The sequence below is a fragment of the Octopus sinensis genome, linkage group LG21 (assembly GCF_006345805.1).
Source record: "Octopus sinensis linkage group LG21, ASM634580v1, whole genome shotgun sequence".
Taxonomy (NCBI): domain Eukaryota; kingdom Metazoa; phylum Mollusca; class Cephalopoda; order Octopoda; family Octopodidae; genus Octopus; species Octopus sinensis.
The window spans coordinates 13,677,245-13,701,957 of NC_043017.1; the positions used below are offsets into that span (position 1 = coordinate 13,677,245).

Sequence of the window (24,713 nt, forward strand, 5' to 3'; positions counted from 1 at the left end):
CATACACAACAAATAAATAAATAAATATATAAATATATATATACATATACACACATATATATATACACACACATATATAAATATACATACACATATATAAATATACATACACATATATAAATATACATACACATATATATACATACATATATATAATATACATACACATATATAAATATACATACATATATAAATATACATACACATATATATACATACATATATATAAATATACATACACATATATAAATATACATACACATATATAAATATACATACACATATATAAATATACATACACGTATATAAATATACATACATGTATATAAATATACATACATATATATAAATATACATACATATATATAAATATACATACATATATATAAATATACATACATATATATACATATACATACATATATATACATATACACACATATATATACATATACACACATATATATACATATACACACATATATATACATATACACACATATATATACATATACACACATATATATACATATACACACATATATATACATATACACACATATATATACATATACACACATATATATACATATACACACATATATATACATATACACACATATGTATACATATACACACGTATATATAAATATACATCATATATATATATATATATATATATATATATATATATGAAGAGGGAATGTCTAACTAGTCTCTAAACAAACTAGAAAAGCAGCCAAAACTCTCTATAGCCACGCCTTACTAGCTAAAAAAATATGTCCTAGTAATACTGATGGAAAACAAAATCAGACTGCCATGGTTGGAGTGCTGTTGGTTATAGATAGCTGCTGGACCAGGATTGATTTAAAGCTAAGCAACAACAACAAGCCTAAAGTCTCAAAAAAAAAAAAAAATTGGCAGGGCAGCACATTGGAGATTGTAGTTCTAGATACACAAGGTAAAATGATCATGGGTGCAACACTTGATCACAGGTCTGCTGGCCTGAGGTTAAACAATAATAAGAGTCAATGTAGAATATAGTGTTGTTTTTAAAAATGTAACTTGCAATGGATTCGAACTCAAGAATCTATGAACAGGTAGGTGCTTTAATACCTTATAACTTGGCTGTCTTACTTTTTAAGACATAAAGGCTTGTCCCTATGTCTATGCTCCCCCTTCACCCCCACCCCCATAGCCCATCTTCCCTACACCACCGCCCTTCCCCACCCCTGATCACCACTACTGTATTCCCCCTCCTCCATTTCCCCTTATGTACCCACCTGCACAAAGTATATCCCTGTGGAACCTTTCCCCTACACATATCCTCCTATTACCTCCCACTACCTGTACCCACTCATTACCTTCTCCACCACCACCCCCTCCATCTTCCATTCTTCCTTCACAATCTTGTGTACATACCCGCTCCAACTTCACTATATGCACCACCCCATTAACTTGGGGGAATGGCCCCTGGACCCTTCCCATCACATCCTCACCATCTTCTCTCTCTCCACCTGAGGCAACCATGTTCTCCCTCTAATGCAAGACACCTTTTTTGTGTCCCTCAATGCTTTTCACACACACCTCAGTTGAGGAGTCTTGTCCCCTGCATGTTACTTGGTGACCTATAGATATAAGTTTTATCACATAGCTTTTACGGAAAACCAGCAGTGGTGGTGGGCTCACTGCTGTTTGATGCTACATGAAAAGCACTCAGTACGCTGTGCAAAGTGTTTAGCATTAGGAAGTGCAACCAGCTGTAAAAAAAACCCATGTCAAATCAGACAGCAGAGCTTGGTGCAGTCTTCTGACTTATCAGTTTCTGTCAAATTGTCCAACCCATACCAGCATGGAAAAGACATTAACCCTTTAGCATTTAAACTGGCCATATCCGGCCAAAGTATTCTGCCTGTTTTATGTTCAAACTGGCCAGATCTGGTCTCTCACACCAACCCTACAATATTGTTTCAAAAATTAACAGCTACCTCATCAAAATCTCATAGCTACAAGATAATGCATGATTAGTTCAAAACAATGTGGATGAAGAAGCATTAATTTTGGCAGAATAATGCGAACACTAAAGGGTTAAATAATGATGATGTAGGAGTCAGTTATATAGTTAATTGATTTGATTCACCCAGTACATATTACTGATATGATACATTTCACCTGCTTCACAGAGAGAAAGGAAATAAAGTTATCACTTGAAGAATGACAAAACTAAAAGCTAGTCAAGTAAACTACTACAGCATCATCACAAACACCTTGTTTCACAATGAAGTGTAGCTGAGTGGTATAAAGTTTGCTTCCCAACCACATGGCTATAGGTTCAGTCCCTATGGTCCTCGATCAATCAAAGTCATGTGAGTTAATTTGATAGAAACTGAAAGAAGCCCATTGTATCATCATCATCATCATCGTTTAACGTCCGTTTTCCGTGCAAGCACGAGTTGGACGGTTCGACCGGGATCTGGGAAGCCAGGAGGTTGCACCAGGCTCCAGTCTGATCTGGCAGTGTTTCTACAGCTGGATGCCCTTCCTAATGCCAACCACTCCGTGAGTGTAGTGGGTGCATTTTACGTGCCACCGGCACAGGTGCCAGGGGAGTATGGCAACGGCCACGATCGGTTGGTGCTTTTTACGTGCCACCGGCACAGAAGCCAGTCAAGGCGGCGCTGACATCAGCCATGTTTGGATGGTGCATTTTACGTGCCACCGGCACATATGTATGCAAATGTGTGTATATATGTATGTGTGAGTGAATGAGTGTATGTATGTATGTACGTATGTATGTATGTGGTACTGTCATACAAGCAGTGCCATTTATTTCCAATATTATTCAAGAACAAAGCAGCAAGTTGGCAGAATCATTAACATGCTGGGCAAAATGCTTTGTGGTATTTTGTCCAACTTTGTGTTCTGAGTTCAAATTCCACCAAGATCAATTTCTGCCTTCCATCCTTTCAAGGTCAATAAAATAAGTACCAGTTGAGTGCTGGGGTTGATTTAATCAACTTTGTCCCTCCCAACAAACTGCTGACCTTAGGCCAAAATTTGAAAACAAATCATACAAAAACATGTCTGGTCATGGGAAAATATTACAGGAAGGGTATCAGGCTGCAGGAAAAACATGCCTCAACAAGTTTTGTCCAACCCATAAGAGCACAGAAAAGTAGACATTAAAACGATGATGATAATGATGATGAAGATGAAGAGAATGGGAGTGTGTGAAATTCATGCCTTTGTAGGAGACATCAATAGCCAAAGTGAAAGAGACGAGAAAAACATCTGAAACAGGCAACTGAAAATCAGGTCAGTAATAAAACTAAAAGTTGGAAGCTTTTATTTTTTAAAGACATTTTTCACACAAAGGAGAGAGAATGCCAAATATATTCTGTAATCTCCATCCCCTTTGAATAATGAATTAGTTTAGCTAGTTTGGGTTTAAGGACCTTTTGTTTGCAGGACCTCATGGTATGCAAATTAACAGAGATGCCAATGCACCAAGGGAGAGCACAGTACAGTAATAACTACAGTAGCGTATATCTGAATTGAGACATTGCAGTTTTTGTTGTTGCTTATGTTGTTGTTGTTTGTTTGTTTGTTTGTTTGTTTGTTGAGTGAAGCGGTCTTCGTCCCATTAGTGGGAGAAGTCCGAAACATGGTCCTTTGCTATTCGTAAGACCCGCAGAAGAGAAAGCAGGTCAACCCCCCGACACCCAGAGCATCGACGGATGGATGAATGCGCATCCAGGCTCAGCGGTTGCGTAGGAAGTCAGGGACTAGAAACAGGAAGAAAGAGTGAGAGAAAGTTGGGGCGAAAGAGTACAACAGGGGTCGCCACCACCACCACCCCCTGCCGGAGGCCTCGTGGAGCTTTAGGTGTTTTCGCTCAATAAACACACACAACGCCCGGTCTGGGAATCGAAACTGCAATCCTCCAACCATGAGTCCACTGCCCTAACGACTGGGCCATTGCGCCTCCACTATTGTTGCTGTCATTGTTTAGCCTCAAGGCTTCTTCCTTAACTCTTTGGTGTTCACATTATTCTGTACAATGTAATGTCTATTTATCCACATGTTAGCATAGTCTTGTAGCTTTGAGATTTTGATGAGGTAACAGTTTATGTTTAGAATGTTATTGTAGGGATGGTGTGAAAGGCCAGATCTGGTTAGTTTGAATATAAAACAGATAGAATATTTGGGCCAGATATGGCCTGTTTAAAGGGTTAAGTGAGGTGACGTATGATCAAAACATGATTGCATTATACAATATGTCTTGTTTGAAAATGGTAGGGTATAATTTGAAGGAAATTCCAACTGTTATTTCTAAAAGGTCAACTGACCACTTAGAACTGCTTTCCTTCATTGGTACCCAGTCAAACCGTCCAACCCATGCCAACATGGAAAGCGGATGTTGATGATGATGATGTAGTTTATTTATTTTTCTATTCTCATATAGTTTCAAAAAAAAAAAAAAAAGCCATTCCAAGTGTCTTATGATATGAATTCTTTTCTTTTCTCTTGCCTCTCTCATTCCTTTTCCATCATGTATAAACTGAAACAAATTTTCAATTTTTTTTTAATAGGTGTATTCATTTTCATTATACACATTCTTCCAGTGTTCTATATTTTTTCAGCCATGTGTTTTGCTTGTCTACTTACACAGTATTTAATTGCTTATTATTCTTACTTTAGGAAATTGGCACAAACATGCACACACATGCACACACATAAAACAAAAAATGAAGACACTAGTATATATATATATCACGTGACCGACCAGTCCATCAGATGTAGTTACACATCGCTGGTCACAATGCGTTCGCATTGTTTTAGCCTTTGAATGACGCCACCCCGCTGGCCAACAGAAGAAAGAGTGGTGAAAGAGTACAGCAGGGATCACCAACCCCTGGCGGAGCCTCGTGGAGCTTTTAGGTGTTTTCGCTCAATAAACACTCACAATGCCCGGTCTGGGAATCGAAACCGCGATCCTCCGACCGCGAGTCCGCTGCCCTAACCACTGGGCCATTGCACCTCCACATATATATATATATACATATATATATACATATATATATATATATATATATACACACACACACGCCTAATATTGGTTTAATATCAATTACAGTTATTTCAATAGCATTTCCATTTCACACCAAGTTACACATAAATGATTATGCCTGATAAATTACACAAGACTCGTGCAAGTTATAGATGATTGAAATAGAGAAGAGTGCCATCAGACACTTATTAAACTAAGTTATCATAGATCTTTAACTTACACAAGGCTTACATGATCACGCATACTCATTTATGTGTAATATGATGTGAAATGGGATACGATTCAAACAGTTGTAATCCATATTACACTGGTGTTGGACTGATATCTTCATCTTTTTCTTGTTTTTTTCTCTGTGAAAAATACATATCATTTCAGTCTATCTGTGTACCTGGATTTCCTACACCAATGGACAATACTTATATAGAATCACAACATTAAATGCCAGGCTTATCATACAGATAACCAGTTGGACAGAAAAAATAGGAATTCTGTAAACGAGGTCAACACAGTACTGGAGGAGTATATATATATAATATATATATATATATATATATAATAAATATTAGGGAATAAATCCAAATTTACAAGGAAAAATCAGATTTAAGATTGAATCCAATTTTATAATAAAATATTATATTATAATAAATTAGAGACAAAACCACTATTATGCAAATCAAACAAAGAAAGACTTAAGCCAATACATAAAATATAAAATAATTTATATAAATTAAAATTTAACAAATGAATAACCACTACGATCGTTTAAATTTTAATTTATATAAATTATTTTATATTTTATGTATTGGCTTAAGTCTTTCTTTGTTTGATTTGCATAATAGTGGTTTTGTCTCTAATTTATTATAATATATATATATATATATATATATATATATATATGCATATATATATATATATATATGTATATATATATATATTATATATATATACATATATATATAAATTTGACATGGGCAATTCTTTCTTGTCTTGGGATTAACAGTCAAACGGCTGGGTGGAATTGTGCAAAAAATTACACAGATGTATAGAATGATCTGGTGGTGATGCTGGGCTTTGTATTTTTTTCATAGCTTCTTTGGTTACCGAGATAATCTACAATAATAATACTCTTGTGTTTATGAATGAGAAAGGAAGGCGTGATAGATGAATAATGAAGGAAGGGGTGATGTCATACTTGGTAGTGGGATGATGAAAATTGTACTCTGAAAAAATAAATCAAACAACGTTTCAACTCTGTGTGAATATATGTGTGTGTATGTAAAAGGCGGGTATGTGTGTGTGCATGTTTTTGTGTGTGTGTGCATGTGCACGCACAATGGAAGTGGGATGGTAATCTTTGTTCACTTAGTATTTGGGTTTATTTTTTGATTTGGTTGAATCTTGGTTGAGTTTTTTTGTTGGTCAGTTATTTTTAGCGTTTTGACAGAAAAATGTCATTCTAAAATTGTTTCTTAATGTAAGCGTTCCCAGACAAGTCGAATGCTTACACAGAGCAGGTTTTACAGCTACATCATCCAAACTGACCGGGTGAAACCGGGTTTAGCTGCTAGTATATATCATCATCATCATCGTTTAACATCAGCTTTCCATGCTGGCATGGGTTGGACGATTTGACTGAGGACTGGTGAACCAGATGGCTGCACCAGGCTCCAATCTTGATCTGGTAGAGTTTCTACAGCTGGATGCCCTTCCTAACACCAACCACTCCAAGAGTGCAGTGGGTGCTTTTACGTGCCACTGGCATGAGAGCCAGTCAGGTGGTACTGGCAAAGGCCACACTCAAATGGTGTTTTTTATGTGCACCATATATATATATAAGGATAAGACCGTTATTTAAAATAATGATGATATTAAGTGGCCAGCTTGGGAAGAAAAACCTTAGGGGTGGTGATATGGTAGAAAGCATCTAGTAAAGCCTACAAAGTGGTTGGCAGTAGCAATGTTTCAAGACAAAGACTATAAACCAAAAATAATACAGGCAAGCAAGATATGATTCTCCAGCCAGTCTTGAAGGGTAATGACTGAATAAGAACTGCTGCAGATCATGATGACCCAGCCAACCCATGCTAGCATGGAAAGTGGATGTAAAACAGTGATGATGATGATTATATATATGGATGTGTGTGTGTGTTTGTGAGAAAATAAAATAAATGTAAAATAAGAAACAGGTTCACCTTGGAACAAATTTTAATGAAAAAAACTTTATTTTTATTTTTATTTTGATTGAGTAATTTAGCCGTTAATGCTCAAAGTGGCAAAGGACACCATTATGGTTAAGCAATTAGAAACCACAACTGTAACCAAACAATCTTCATTAAGTGGTGTGGTTTTGACAAACACATTTTTTTTCTATTTATCTATTTATTTTGTTCTAATGTTTTTATTCCTTTTGTTGAGACAAATTCTAAGAGCAAGACATTGTTACTAAAACTGGTTTCAAATATTGGCACAAGGCCAGTACGTTCAGAGAGGAGGGAGCAAGTCAATAACCTCACCCCAGTGTTCAACTGGTATTTATTTTATCGACCCTGAAAGGACACAAGGCAAGGTTGACCTCAATAGAATTTGAACTCAGAACAAAAACAGACAAGGAAATGTTGCTAAGCATTTTGCCTGGGATGCTAACACTTCTGCCAGCTTGCAAACCTACATTCTTACTAATATCAGTTTCAAATGTTGGCACAAGGCCAGCAATTTGGGGGCAGAGGATAAGTCAATTATATCAACTTTAGTGTTCAACTGGTAGTTAAGTTAAGTTAAGTTAATTTTTTGGCTCAAAAAGCAAAAAGCAAGGCCATGTAGGGGGACATGGAGTTATGTACAGGGAGGGTGTTCATGCAAAGAGTTCAGGCCATTTCTGGTCAAGAGAGACTTTGAACCGAGCGGTCATCGGCATCTTCACTATTTCGTCCGGCAGCTTATTCCACAGATACTTATTCTATTAATCTCAAAAGGACGGAAAGTAAAGTTGGTGTATAACTTAGTAGTTCAGCAAAAAGAGACTGATAGAACAAGTATCAGGATAAAAAAAAAACAAGTACTGGGATCTATTCATTTGACTGAAAGTTCTTCAAGGTGATGCTCCAGCATGGCCACAGTCTAAGGACTGGAATGGATAAAAGATAGACGGTATGAATTTGAACTTAGAGTGTAAAGATGTACAAAATGCCACCAAGCATTTTACCAGGTATGCAAATAAGTCTGCCAGATCATGGCTCTACATCATTACAAATATTAATGGCTCTACATGTAATAAGTGGAAGCACTCCATCGGTTACGATGACGAGGGTTCCGGTTGATCTGATCAACAGAACAGCCTGCTCGTGAAATTAACGTGCAAGTGGCTGAGCACTCCACAGACACGTGTACCCTTAACGTAGTTCTCGGGGATATTCAGCGTGACACAGAGAGTGACAAGGCCGGCCCTTTGAAATACAGGTACAACAGAAACAGGAAGCAAGAGTGAGAGAAAGTTGTGGTGAAAGAGTACAGCAGGGATCACCACCATCCCCTGCCGGAGCCTCATGGAGCTTTAGGTGTTTTCGCTCAATAAACACTCACAACGCCCGGTCTGGGAATCGAAACCGCGATCCTACGACCACAAGTCTGCTGCCCTAACCACTGGGCCATTGCGTCTCCACATGTAATAAGTATCACCCTACAAACCAATGTACAAGCATTTATGCAATTATTTAACTTGCTAGACATAATAGCCAAATCTCCTTTAAATCATATACATTTTACTATGTAGATTGCAAGCATGTCTATGTGGTTAAGAAGTTTGCTTCCAAACCACGTGGTTTTGGGTTCAGTCCCACTGTATGGTATCTTGGGCAAGTATCTTCTATAGCTCTAAGCTGACCAAAGCCTTGTAGAGGATTTGGTAGACAGAAACTAATAACAATCCCATCTTACAAACAATAATTCTGAGCACCTTTTCAAACTCCACCCGTCTAACACCCGTGGACATATTTACAAAGTCAGAAAACAGCACAGCTCCCATGACTTTCGGAAACATTTTTTCACGCTAAGAGTTGCTGAAGCATGGAACAAACTGCTGGCATCAGTTGTTAGTTGTCGGAGCACCGCATCGTTCAAAACTTCCATGCTTCCTGAGATTCGCCAACACTACACCTGATTGACTTTCAGAAACATTTTTTCACGCTAAGAGTTGCTGAAGCATGGAACAAACTGCTGGCATCAGTTGTTAGTTGTCGGAGCACTGCATCCTTCAAAACTTCCATGCTTCCTGAGATTCGCCAACACTACACCTGATTGACTTTCAGAAACATTTTTTCATGCTAAGAGTTGCTGAAGCATGGAACAAACTGCTGGCATCAGTTGTTAGTTGTCGGAGCACTGCATCCTTCAAAACTTCCATGCTTCCTGAGATTCGCCAACACTACACCTGATTGACTTTCAGAAACATTTTTTCACGCTAAGAGTTGCTGAAGCATGGAACAAACTGCTGGCAGCAGTTGTTAGTTGTCGGAGCACTGCATCCTTCAAAACTTCCATGCTTCCTGAGATTCGCCAACACTACACCTGATTGACTTTCAGAAACATTTTTTCACGCTAAGAGTTGCTGAAGCATGGAACAAACTGCTGGCAGCAGTTGTTAGTTGTCAGAGCACTGCATCCTTCAAAACTTCCATGCTTCCTGAGATTCGTCAACACTACACCTGATTTTCTCCCCTCCATACACACGCAGGCATTTATCTGACTCATACACTGTTCACTTCCCAGACATTTGTACATTAATGCATATGCTTTATGCGCACTTTTGACAAGTTGTGGTGCACCTGAGCACTGTATACAATAATTTCATTATTATTATTACTCTTTTACTCTTTACTCTTTTACTTGTTTCAGTCATTTTGACTGCGGCCATGCTGGAGCACCGCCTTTAGTCGAGCAAATTGACTCCGGGACTTATTCTTTGTAAGCCTAGTACTTATTCTATCGGTCTCTTTTGCCGAACCGCTAAGTGACAGGGACATAAACACACTAGCATCAGTTGTCAAGCAATGCTAGGGGGACAAACACAAACACACACACATATATATACATATATACACGAGGGGACAAATATGTACAGAGGGGACACACACATATATATACATATATACACGAGGGGACATATATGTACAGAGGGGACAAACAAGGACAGACAAAGGGATTAAGTAGATTACATCGACCCCAGTTCGAAACTGGTACTTTATTTATCGACCCCGAAATGATGAAAGGCAAAGTCAACCTCGGCGGAATTTGAACTCAGAACGTAACGACAGACGAAATACTGCTAGGCATTTTGCCCGGCGTGCTAACGATTCTGCCAGCTCACCGCCTTCAGAACATATGCCTAACAGAACATATATGTGGTCGCTTGACTTTTTAGAAATGATAGGCAAATCTTCCTCAGTTCACATCCTACTTCCTTAAAAAATAGAAAGGAGGCATGTTAGATAATGTAGTCTAAAACAGTCTTAAATACCATTGAAAGAGGCAGAATGGTCACAATTAGACTGCCCTTAGATCAGGAGTCTACTGCATTCAGTGCAAGCAGAAGCTAACAACAACAAAAACCTATGTTGTTACTGTCCTTATTAAGGAGAGGGTGAAGGACATCAGTGTCAGGGAATCTCACTTTGCTCAAGGAATTTGGTGATACTCTTTACTCTTTTATTCTTTTACTTGTTTCAGTCATTTGACTGCGGCCATGCTGGAGCACCACCTTTAGTCGAGCAATTCGACCCCGGGACTTATTCTTTGTAAGCCCAGTACTTATTCTATCGGTCTCTTTTGCCGAACCGCTAAGTGACGGGGACATAAACACACCAGCATCGGTTGTCAAGCAATGCTAGGGGGACAAACACAGACACACAAACATATACACACACATACATATATATATATATACATATATCCGACAGGCTTCTTTCAGTTTCCGTCTACCAAATCCACTCACAAGGCATTAATCGGCCCAGGGCTATAGCAGAAGACACTTGCCCAAGACGCCACGCAGTGGGACTGAACCTGGAACCATGTGGTTGGTAAGCAAGCTACTTACCACACAGCCACTCCTGTTTTTTTTTTTGCTTGGTTTTTTAATGGATAAACAAGAATCAATATTTCTTTGGCTACCACATTCTGGACCGTTACTTTTGCACAGATAATATAGGGGAGGTTTTCTCTTCAATATTCACCGTGGTGCTATCTAGTAAGAACTGACCCATAACCACATAAAAGGTCGGGGTTTTGACGGTCACATGGTGCATTCGACAAATATCTATATTTGTCGTGTGACTATGTTAAAGGGAGCGCGGGGGGGGGGGAGGGGTTTACAAATTCACACGGTGACCTATCTCCCCTTAAACACACCGGAAGCTTTGATAGATAACAGAAAGGGAAGCCTCTAGCCCCACCCCCCAACTCCACTCTCCTGATTTGCATCCAAGCAGCCTACTTCTTTGGTTTATCACCAGATGGCAGCAGAAGTCAAATGTCAGAAAGATGCTCCTCGTTATGAGAAGTTGGAAGAACTTCATTCTAGCGAAAATAGAAGTTTACAGTCAGATATTCTGGTTCCTAGGGGGTGGAGGGCAGCATACAGTACCCTTATATTGCTATGGGGTACTGACAGTGATTAAAGAGTATTTTTTGAGAGTTTTCAGAACGTACATGTTGTTTTTCTTTCTTATCTCTCAGTCAGTTTTGATCAAATAAACATATGATCAAAGGCCTTTACAGACATGACCATCTCATCTAAGACAAAATTATGCAACAATGTCTCCTTCCTTTTTTATGGCAGTAAAGTGTAACACGACAAAGATAGGGTCACTATTTCTAGCAGGTAAAGTGTTCATGTAGATCAGTGTTTCTATAACATTTTTTTACCTATGGACCCCTTTTGATTCCTATTTTACTTGGATGGACCCCTTTTGATTCCTATTTTACTTGGATGGACCCCACCTAGCCACTCGTTTAAAAGGAATCATTCTATATCTTCATAGTTAGATATCATTAGGAATTGTTTCAGTCATTTAATTGTGGCCATACTGGGGCATCGCCTTGAAGGGTTTTAGTCGAAGAAATCAATACCAGGACTTATTTTGTTAAGCCTTATTCTATTGGTCTTTTTTGCCAAACCATTAAGTTATGGGATGTAAACACACCAACACTGGTTGTCAAATGGTAGTGGGGAACAAATACTGACACAGACATACGCACACACACACACACATGATAGGTATCTTTCAGTTTCCATCTAACAAATCCACCCACAAATCTTTGGTTGGCCTGAGGCTAGAGTAGAAGACACTTGCCCAAGGTGCCATGCATTGAGATTGAACTCAGAACCATGTAGGTGGGAAGCAAGCTTCTTACAACACAGCCATGCCTACACCTATATATATATATATATATATATATAAAACTGTTAAAATATTTTGTGGAACATAGATCTATAACCAATTTATTGCACATAAATTTTAGCAACAAAATCCTACATGGACTCCCCACCCCAGGGCCATATGGACACCAGTTGAGAAACACTAATGTAGATGCTTATACAGCAGATGTTCCTATTTAGCCCCAGGTCAGCACTGGCCAAGTAGACCTATTATGTAAATCACACCTTTTATCCTTTATCCATTCCAGTCATTAGACTGTGGCCATGCTGGGGCATCGCCTTGAAGAACTTTCAGTCAAATGAATAGATCCCAGTACTTGTTTTTTGTTAGCCTGATACTTGTTCTATCAGTCTCTTTTTGCTGAACTACTAAGTTATACGCCAACACCGGTTGTCAAGCAGTGGTGAGGGACAGACAGACACACACACACACATACATATATATACAATGGGCTTCTTTCAGTTTCCATCTACCAAATCCACTCACAAGGCTTTGGTTGGCCCAAGGTTGGGGCACTGCCCTGAAGGATTTTCGTCAAGCAAATGGCCCCCATTACTTATGACTTTGTTTTTAAGTCTGGTACTTATTGTGTCAGTCTCATTTGCCAAACTGGTAAGTTATAGAGACATAAATAAATCCACACACATACACACACACACAGATATATTTACACATATGCAACAGGTTTCCACACAGTTTCTCTCTACCAAATTCACTCACAAGGCATTTGTCCACCTGGAGCCATAGTAGAAGACACTTACCCAAGATGGGATTGAACTCAAAGCTATGTGGTTGGGAAGCAACCTTCTTAATCACAGCTATGCCAGCTTAATCTTTTTGAGTTTATATTTCTAATGAAATATAGTTTCAATCAAATTTTTAAATAATGAAGAATTCGGGGAAGAGTTAATAAACTAGTTTGTGTATTTGTCATTTAGATAATGTTTTGATATAATTTAAAAATAATAATGAAATTATTGTATACAGTGCTCAGGTGCACCACAACTTGTCAGAAAGTGCATATAAAGTACATGCAGTAATGTAAAAATGTCTGGAAAGCGAACAATGTATGAGTCAGATACATGCCTGTGTGTGTATGGAGGGGAGAAAATCAGGTGTAGTGTTGGTGAATCTCAGAAAGCATGGAAGTTTTGAAGGATGCAGTGCTCCGACAAATAACAACTGATGCCGGCAGTTTGTTCCATGCTTCAGCAACTCTCAGCGTGAAAAAATGTTTCCTGAAGTCATGGGAGCTGTGCTGTTTTCTTACTTTGTAAATATGTCCACGGGTGTTAGATGGGTGGAGTTTGAAAAGGTGCTCAGAGTTATTGTTTGTACGATGGTTGATAATTTTATGGGTGTCTGCCAAGTCAGCTGCCAGACGTCGGAGTTTCAATGTGTCCATGCCCAGGGAAGTAAGGCGTTCAGGATGTGGCAAATGCCTGATGGAGGGTATTCTTTTGGTCTGCACGTCGCTGAACGGCTTCCAGACGATTGATATCCTGGGCAAGATAGGGGTTCCAGACCAGGACCTTCCCATCAAGGACGACATAGGGGTGTTCAGCTTTTGCCAAATGACCTGCACAAAAGATTTTGTTTATAGTGATCAAATGTACGTGCTGCACCTTAGCTCACTCTTTCCATCAAATCAACGTTGTCTGAAAAGGTACACAAGTGTACCACACGCCAGGTGTTAAAATATTCACAGAGCAATGAAGTAATTTGCTCAAGAATACAATGAGCCACCTGGTCTAGGAATTGAAACCATGATCTCACAATCATGAGTGCAATGCCCTGACCACTCGGCCATGCATCAAGACTCTCCCTTAATATTAAAATAGAAGCATAGACAAGACTAAAACTAACTGATATTTGAAGGCAGTGGTTACCATCTTTTTGACATCATGGATCACTGGAGATCAACCAAAAATTTACTTGTAAACTTTACATAAAAAGTTAAAAATTACTGGTATAAGCATGGTTGAGTGCTAAGAAGCTTGCTTCCCAACCATATGGTTTTAGGTTCAGTCTCACTGTGTAGCACCTTGGATTAAGTGTATTCTACCATAGCCTCAAGCTGATCAAAGCCATGTGAGTCAACCTGGTAGACAGAAGCTGAAAGAGGCCTGATATAGGGCGGCGAGCTGGCAGAAACGTTAGCACATCGGGCGAAATGCTTAGCGGTATTTCGTCTGCCGTTACGTTCTGAGTTCAAATTCCGCCGAGGTCGACTTTGCCTTTTATCCTTTCGGGGTCGATTAATAAAGTACTAGTTATGCACTGAGGTCAATGTAATCAACTTAATCCGTTTGTCTGTCCTTGTTTGTCCCCTCTGTGTTCAGCCCCTTGTGAGTAGCAAAGAAATATATATATAAATGTGTGTGTGTGTCCCACTATCACTTGACAATCAGTATCGGTCTGTTTGTTTCATTGTAAGTTAGCAGTTCAGCAAATAGAGACCTACAGAATAAGCACCAGGCTTTAAAATAAGTACGGGGGTGGGGTGCAATTTGTTCAGCTAAACCTTTCAAGGTAGTGCCCCAGCATGGCCACAGTCTAATGACTGAAACGAGTAAAAGATTAAAAAATACAGAAAATATAAAGACAAAACTATGCTTTAAAGTTAAATATTTAAAATGAAAGAAAACTGTAGCTTTGTTGTTTTAATTGTACCTATACATGTATACAAAATTATGGATAGCATATTTCATAAGACACTTAAGCATAGTTTTCCAAAGGGCTTTAAATTATATATTTTTAAAAAATATAAATCCTTCCATTTTCTAAATGACAACACATTAAGATAGATGTGCTGAATGCAGCAGGGGAATGCAAATTTTCAACATGTTTGTGAGGTCCTGGCTGCATTGTAACAAGAGTTTTCAGCACTCAAAGTCAAAGACGCTTGAAAACATCACATCTCGACAAAATTTCGTTTAAAAATGCGCATTTTATCAAAGTTGTGAGGAAACAAAGTCAGGGGGCACCAAACTGTAGTTATGCCTATACATATTACGTATTTTCTTTCGCTCTCTCTCTCTCATTCACACACACACACAACTATCTGTCTACAGAAGTTCAAATGTTATCTTAAACTATTAGGAAGAGCTAGTTACAGGGGGGGTTTTTTTATATCCAAGACGTACACACACACACATACACCTACTGCGCCCATAAAGGCGTATCGGTGCCATGTAACAAACCTACTTTGTCTAAATGGCTTACAAAGAATACATCTGTTTATTGGGAATACATATAACAAACCAGCTTAAGATACAAGGAGGAATTATTAAATAAATAAACACGGACACCTTTTCTTAAAAAGAAACTCTTTTAATCATTCTGTTATATCTATGTGAACAATTACACGCACAAACACTACACGCATTATATATATATATATATAATATATATATATATATATATAAACCCGTCTATTCTTTTCTTTGGAAATACATGAAAACAATAAATTGTTGTAAAAGCTAAAAGATATATCCAAGTTTTACGATAAAAACAGTGTCTGTATACATATTTATTACTTCGTGTGTGTGCGCGCGAGAGCGTGATTGGGCAAACAACAGAAAAAGGTATTCAACACAATTACATGTATTATTGTTGAAAACAGTTTTGGTTCGGTTCTATGCAACTTAAAGTTTCGTAGGTTTCGGGCTCAGATTACCAAACATCAGTATAATGGAAAGATTTATTCATATAAAATACCGAGTGTTTTGGGGGTTTTTTTCCAGCTTTTAAACTCAAAGGCGATAACTATTTCGAATTATAAGACACATTCTTTAAAAAATTATGTGTGTGTGTATGTGTGTGTTTGCTTCTCGTATTCGGGCCTTTCATCGTGTTTTAACATTTCCCTGCTCCACGGGGTGGGTTGGGTGGGGCGGATACAAAGAATGCAGTGCGGAAAATCCGGGGAAGTGGAAACTCATTTAATTCGAAGGAAATTCTCGTAAAGACATTTACAGGTTTGACATATGGACAGTGTATGTGTGTGTGTGTGAGTGAGTGAGTGAGAGAGAGAGAGAGGGGGGTACTTGCATTTTGATTTCTATAAATCTAACAGATGGGGACATATTCTGTTGTTTATCTCCAGATAAGCCCAACTACAACAGATATATCATCAAAGACAGATCACCTCGCTTTTCTTTTTTCTTTCTTTTTTTTTGCCAGTCGATGGCTACCAATAGGACAGAAGATATGGGTTCGTGTCCCACGGGATTTTTTTTTTTCTTTTTACTTTAGTTTCAGCTCTAGAGCTACGGCCATGCTGGGGTACCACCGTTTTTATTCAAAGTTTTTTTTTCTTAATCAAATACTCTACATACTATCGTTTATAGCTTTATTTAATTCGATTTCCACCGTTAAAACGATTTCGTATCTTTCGACGCTGCTGCTTCCCTTCTCAGCTCGAGCCAGCGGGGCTAGACCGAGGGGACGATAAAAGGCCAGACAGTATGACAATTTTCCCGTTCCATGGCGGCAGGCCCCTCATCTGGGATGCCACATGCTCTGATACCTTCTCCAGCGGCAACTTGATGTGGTTAGCTACAAACCCAGGCTCAGCTACTGAGAATAACAAACTGTCATGGTTTCGGTCGCTCTCCGACAGGTTTATGGTCAAGCCTGTGGCAGCGGAAACCTCCGGCATTCTTGCCCCTCCACCCGACCATATCCCTGCTCAGCGCTATCAGAGAGGAGATGCATGTCTGCAAGTGTGAGCCCCGTGAGTCAGTGTGGCTATTCCGGCGCGTCACCCTCGCCATCCTCCGGGGCAACGCCTTTTCTATTTTGTCCACTGGGGCCATGAGGCAGTCTGACTTGGAGGAAATTGTACGTTCCACTCTCTTTTTTACTCTTTACTCTTTTACTTGTTTCAGTCATTTGACTGCGGCCATGCTGGAGCACCGCCTTTAATCGAGCAACTCGACCCCGGGACTTATTTTTTGTAAGCCCAGTACTTATTCTATCGGTCTCTTTTTGCCGAACCGCTAAGTAACGGGGACATAAACACACCAGCATCGGTTGTCAAGCAATGCTAGGGGGACAAACACAGACGCATAAACACATACACGCGCATATATATATATATATATATATATATATATATTATATATATATATATATATATACACATATATACGACGGGCTTCTTTCAGTTTCAGTCTACCAAATCCACTCACAAGGCTTTGGTCGGCCCGAGGCTATAGCAGAAGACACTTGCCCAAGGTGCCACGCAGTGGGACTGAACCCAGAACCATGTGGTTGGTTAGCAAGCTACTTACCACACAGCCACTCCTACGCCTCCTTAAAAAAAACTTAGATCTATGCAATAATTTATTATTTTAATCTGAATAATAAATTCTACAAAAATACTTTAGAAGTAAACTTTATACAACATCAGGGGTGTGCCGTCTGGGTGAGCAAGGTAGGAACTACCTATCAACAATAAGTCAGGAATTTGTTACCATTTTGATACTAGACAGGCCCAATATGCACAACGTGTGTGTGTGTGTTTGTGTGTGTGTGTGTATGTGTGTGTGTGTGTGTGTGTATGTGTGTGTGTGTATGTGTGTGTGTGTGTGTGTGTGTGCAGTAATGCGTAGAGAGTGAAAATAACCGCACTTCGCCTGAAGTAACCCTTTCTCTGCGAAATTAAATTTCATGGCTATTCCAGCGATTATGTTAAATATCAACAAAAGAAAAAAAAAAATTGATATTTTCGGCAAGTTGCGTTGCCTCAATAAACTTGACATATCTCAACAAAAAAACAAAAAAAACAAAAAAACAGTTTCAAATATGACATTCTCAGTCGAAGCTAGATTGGTATATAAAACTGCTTTCCGCAGATAAAGGGTGCAGTTAAACGGTTAAAATACTTTACGGAGTGAAAATGTGTCCGTCCGTGTGGGTTTACCTCTAATGACTGAGCTTAATTTCTAAGAGACATATTATTCAATAAAGTACAATATATATATAAATATATATATATATCGTGCGCGGAGGGAAGGTGGGGGAGCAGAGGGGGCACGTGCCCCACTAAAGAAAAGAAGTGCGCCCGTCTAAATAATGTTGTTACGCCCTTTTCTCCTGAAATTGTATTCCCTTTTTTGACTTTGCGCCCTCCCCTCGAAAAATTCCTGGGGCTGCGCCTGTGCATTCTTGTCCCATTTTGCATTTATATATATATATATATATATATATAAAGAGCAATAAGATTCAAGTTAATTTAAAAGAATTTACTGAATATGGTACCTACTTAGATGCACCAAAAAAAACTATACTGATTAACAATACAGTAATGTGGGGTGATTATAAGCGAGAAAGAAGCAACAAGAATGGATAGGTTTTTAGTACGATCGTTTCATACAAGGACAGGTTTTATTAAAAGTTGCAAAGATTACAGCATATAAACGAGTCCCGTACTCATCAGCTAAAATACATGTAAGTTCTCTAGACGTCCTAGTGTTTGAGGCTATACTCATGAAGTAATGTAGATAATTAAACAGATTTCTAAAGTTCATTAAAGTTCTTTAAAGATGATGTACAGTCTTATCACAGAAAGAACTTTAATGAACTTTAGAAATCTGTTTAATTATCTACATTACTTCATGAGTATAGCCTCAAACACTAGGATGTCTAGAGAACTTACATGTATTTTAGCTGATGAGTACGGGACTCGTTTATATGCTGTAATCTTTGCAACTTTTAATAAAACCTGTCCTTGTATGAAACGATCGTACTAAAAACCTATCCATTCTTGTTGCTTCTTTCTCGCTTATATATATATATATATATATATATATATATATTAGAGATAAAACCACTATTAGGCAATTTTTTCCCTGTAAGTTTGGATTTACTCCCTAATATTATTATTATATATATATATATATATATATATATATATATATATAACATTAAGGATAACTTCTTATAAGGAATCTTAACAAGAAATTATCAGGTAGTTAGCGTGAAAAACCTCATAAGAGAAAAAATCGAAAATAATTTTTTTTCCTTTTGAACATATTAATACAATATATATATATATATATATATACTGCTGTGTCTGGGGAGAGTCATTTTCTTTTTGTGCCTTATAATGTAACACACTCACCGGTAAAATTCCCACCTATTTCTTATTTTTACCGGTGAGTAAAGCTAAACAACAACGGCGCTAATCACTATGTAGTCGTTCGGCTTGCTAGAAATAACGCCCAAATCCCCCTTAAGTCATTACATTCTGCGGTTCTTAGAAAATTGAAAATTGAAGGACATAATCGATAATTTTGTCCTGGATATAATTTATAAGGCACAAAAAGAAAATGACTCTCCCCAGACACAACAGAATATGCTTCAACACACGAACTCGTTTAAAGAATCTTGCAAACCAAATCCAAAAACACACACACACATATATATATATTTCTTTACTGCCCACACGGGGCTAAACATAGAGGGGACAAACAAGGACAGACGAAGGGATTGAGTCGATTATATCGACCCCAGTGCGAAACTGGTACTTAATTTATCGACCCCGAAAGGATGAAAGGCAAAATTGACCTCGGCGGAATTTGAACTCAGAACGTAACGACAGACGAAATACCGCTAAGCATTTCACCCGGCGCGTTAACGTTTCTGCCAGCTCGCCGCCTTATATATATAATTTATTGTTATGGCCGGTCAGAGATTGGTCATTGGTTTCTCGCGCCTATAAAGCCCTTAGCCGTATAGGCCTATACGGCTAAGCTACCTTACAGGTGCGAAACGAATGGTCACTCTCTGACCAGCCTTTAGTGTTTGCTTCGTTTTCGGATATATGAGCTACTGACGCTATAAGGTGATCGTTTGATGGACTGCTCTTATTCAGCATCCAACTAAACCTGGACCATCCAATGCAGAGGTTTCAAATAGCCATAACGATGAAACGTACGTAGGTGACAAATGCTATAAACTGCATCTTGGTTTTACCAAAAATTCTACATTTACATTATATATATATATATATATTTTGTCAGTGAACAGGTCGCGGATTTTAGCGACGAAAATATTTTGACAAATTAAACTTAAATGTTGAAGTGAATCGAACGGGCTTTTGTGTGTTTCTTAAATGGCTTACAAACACAAACACCTTCCCCTGCAATTGTTTTCGTTCCAGCACACGATCTCAGATCAAATCACTTGCTATGAAGTACATCTCCGTAATATATATATATATATATATATATATATATAAGTCCCGGGTCGAGTTGCTCGATTATACACACAACACACACTCTTACTCTTTACTCTTTTACTTGTTTCAGTCATTTGACTGCGGCCATGCTGGAGCACCGCCTTTAATCGAGCAATTCGACCCCGGGACTTATTCTATCGGTCTCTTTTTGCCGAACCGCTAAGTAACGGGGACATAAATACACCAGCATCGGTTGTCAAGCAATGCTAGGGGGACAAACACACACACACAAACACACACACACACATATATATATATATATACACATATATACGACGGGCTTCTTTCAGTTTCCGTCTACCAAATCCACTCACAAGGCTTTGGTTGGCCCGAGGCTATAGTAGAAGACACTTACCCAAGGTGCCACGCAGTGGGACTGAACCCGGAACCATGTGGTTGGTAAACAAGCTACTTACCACACAGCCACTCCTGCGCCTATACACATATACATTTACATACATAAACATGCGTGCGTATAAATATTTGTATACAAACATACGTATGAATATCTACCGTCTGTTATATAATAGCTTCTATGTTTGTTTACATATTGACGTGGGTGCAATACTCACTTTGTTTTTGCATTGGGGGGCGGGGACGGTTACAGAAATTCTCATAGATATTATAATAGACTTTATTAATGCCTACATCCAACATTCTGGCCGTCTCATATAATGAAATAATATACAAAATTAGAATTATCTCGATTACAATTCAAACTAGAGACATTATCATATGAGAGAAATAAGTTAGAGGCGACAGGCATTCTGCAAAAAATGCGATCAAAATACACACATACACACACACACATGCATATGCACACAATCGTCTGGAAGCCGGCAAAATCAATAAAGTTTGTTTGTTATAATTGATTTCGTTCGAAAACCTCTCAAGTTTCGTGTAGTCGCCGGTCATCTCTGATTATCGAACAGATCGATGATCACAGGCGTTCCAGCTGTGACCATCCCAGTCTCTCCCGCCCTCTCTTTCTAAACGAATAAATTATATCCAGGACAAAATTATCGATTATGTCCTTCAATTTTCAATTTTCTAAGAACCGCAGAATGTAATGACTTAAGGGGGATTTGGGCGTTATTTCTAGCAAGCCGAACGACTACATAGTGATTAGCGCCGTTGTTGTTTAGCTTTAGGTCATCCCTGATTAGATCGATGACTGAATGCGTTCCGTCTTTGATCAGACCACCCTTGTCTTGTTCCGTACACCTCAGACAGTCAAACCTAGGACCCCAGCATCCTTGTTTAATACAAATTATCCTTATTTAAGACGATACGCAGTTTGTTTTAAGGGAGATATTCGATAGTGTTTGTAGCCGGGTTGAACGGCTATGTAAAATGCTTTTTTATATACATTGCAGGATATATATATATACATATATACATTGCAGGACAGAAACGGAAATTATTTGGTGTCCTCAAAGTTTTGGACGAGTAAATTTCATACATCATAGAATACGATTCGACAAATAAAATTTTGATTGTAGAAAGAGAATTTCGTACATTCTACCACTCACTCATGATTTTTCAGTTTTGAATTTACAAACGAAAAAAGATTTTTTTTTTTCTTTTTAGATTTGTATTTTAAACATCTTATGATTCTTCAAAACTATACGTAACAAAATCTGAACATTTTTTTTACAAAAGGTGTCAAAACTGAAGAATCGCAAAAAGGTAATGGGCCGACTAAAAAGTGATCACCAACACCAATTTTATTTTTTTTATTTATGTATTATTTTTATTTTATCATTTCCTTTTTGACAGAATCTTTATTTGCGATGCTTAAAACGTCGAATTGAATTGCAGTTTTTTTATGCACTATATAATTTTCCGACGCTATTCTATAGGGACTCCCAATGTGGCTGGAATTTTTTTTTTTTTTAAAGACTGTTTGGTTGTCAAATTGGAGGATGGATGCTTCGTAGCATCAACTAATTCTATTTCCAGTTCTTAGCAAAAGAAACAAAAACATGCCACATAAAACAAAACAGTTCTTTACTGTATTCACAAGAGAAACCATACACGTTGTCGCACCGCTTTGCAAGAAATAACAGCTAAATCTCTCTTTAATAACACTGCTTACTCTCTCTCTCTCTTTCTCACACACACGGAACCATAAGGAACTATGACTACATTGACTATAAGTGAAATTACTAATAAATACACCTTGTTCATGGTTGGCTCGGCTTTTAGTCATAGATGTCAATAAGAGCTGACCTGGTGTTAAGTAAACAGCAACAAACTATTTGGTTTGTTTTTGTGTTAAATGTGCATTTAACTTTCCAGTTCGAAAACGCAGCCGGGGTCACAGAAAGAACCTTTAATGTCTCTTGTAATGTTGTTTATCATTCGGGCAAGATAAAAAAAAAAAATAAAGCAACAGCTAGTATAAAATAAAACTGTTTAAAACAGGGGGGTTCGAATTTAAGCAAAAATCGAATCGTCCTCTTCCTCCCCACCTTGCTATACCAAAATAATAATAATAATAATAATAATAATCCTTTCTACTAAAGACACAAGGCCTGAAATTTTGAGGGTGGGGTGGGCTAGTCGATTACATTGACCCCACCCCCCGGGCGTAAATGGCACTTATTCCATTGCCCCAAAAGAATGAAAACCAAAAGCTTGACATCGGCGGAATAATAATAATAATATTAAGAACGATGTGTGTATGTATTTATGTGTCTTTAGTTAGACCGAAGACGGCTGAAAAAATATGTTTTAGATATATGTCGATATATGTGTCAGACATCAACAAGCATGGTCTAAGACAAGATTAGAGTTATCAGATTAGAGTTATCTGTCATGGGTTCGGAGGTTCGATCCCAAGAAAAGATATCCGTTGGCTTTTCCTCATCACAGGCCGTGCTTTGTAAATAATGATATATATATATCTCTATATATATATATATATATATGATATATATATATATATATATATATATATAATATATATATATATATATAATACATGCGTATGTAATAATGTGTATGAAATGTACACATAACGTACGTTATATATATATATGTATGTATATATATATATATATATAATATATGCTTCATTGCAGCTATTCAATATTGAAGAATAACATCCATATTCTTTCTGTATTAATAATTCAAATGGTTTCTTACCTTTCCTAATTCCATATTTACATCTTGTTTAGCCGCCGCCGTCAATTTGCTACACTCCGTATTGCTGCTGTGTTTCGCATAGTCCGCCATGATTGAGTACTGGTGGTGGTGGTGATGTCGGTGATGGTGATGGGCTCAGTAGTAGTAGTAGTAGCAGTAGTGATCGTAGTGGTGGTATTGGTATTGGTGATGGTGTCGGTGATGTTCTAGGTGGTGGTGGTGATAGTGGTGGTGGTGTCGGTGAGGAGGATGGTGGTGTCGGTGATGGTGGTGGTGGTGTTGGCGGTCGCGGTTACTGATTATGATATTAATAGTGATGTTTTGGTTATTAATGATGGTAGTAGTAGTACTAGTAGTGATGGTTGCGATGGTGGTGGTGGTGGTGATGGTGGTTAGTGCCGGTATTGGCAGTATTAGTGGCGGCGGTGTTGGCGGCAGTAGCAATGATGGTGGTGGTGGTGGTGGTGGTGTTGGTGGGGGAGCCTGTTGTACTGGAAACAGCGACGAGAGGAAGAAGACTGGATTTTTTTTTATATGTTTCTTCAGCAACAGTGATGTTGTCGGTGTGAAGGGTCTGACATTATTATAACTAACAGCATTTCTTAACTTTCCACTGAAACTCTTTCTTCCTCTTCACTTCTTCTTCCCCTTCCATCCATACACACGCATACATACACACACTAACATACTCTCTCTCTCTTACACAATTTCTATCTCTCTCACTCTCTTTCTCTCATACATACAAACACTAACATACTCTTTCTCTCTCTCTCTTACTCTCTCTTACACAATTTCTCTCTCTCTCACTCTCTTT

The 24,713-nt window shown here is 38.2% G+C and overlaps 1 protein-coding gene across 1 annotated transcript in view; it reads right to left on the reverse strand.

Annotated features, from left to right (window-relative positions):
* Window positions 1–24,054, reverse strand: part of LOC115222962 (prickle planar cell polarity protein 3-B) — a 264,085-nt gene extending 240,031 nt beyond the window's left edge. The window contains exon 1 of the mRNA XM_029793370.2: window positions 23,900–24,054. Coding sequence (XP_029649230.1) covers window positions 23,900–23,989 — 90 coding nt within the window. The 5' untranslated portion in view covers window positions 23,990–24,054. The remainder of the gene's footprint in view (window positions 1–23,899) is intronic.
* Window positions 24,055–24,713: the final 659 nt, after the last annotated feature.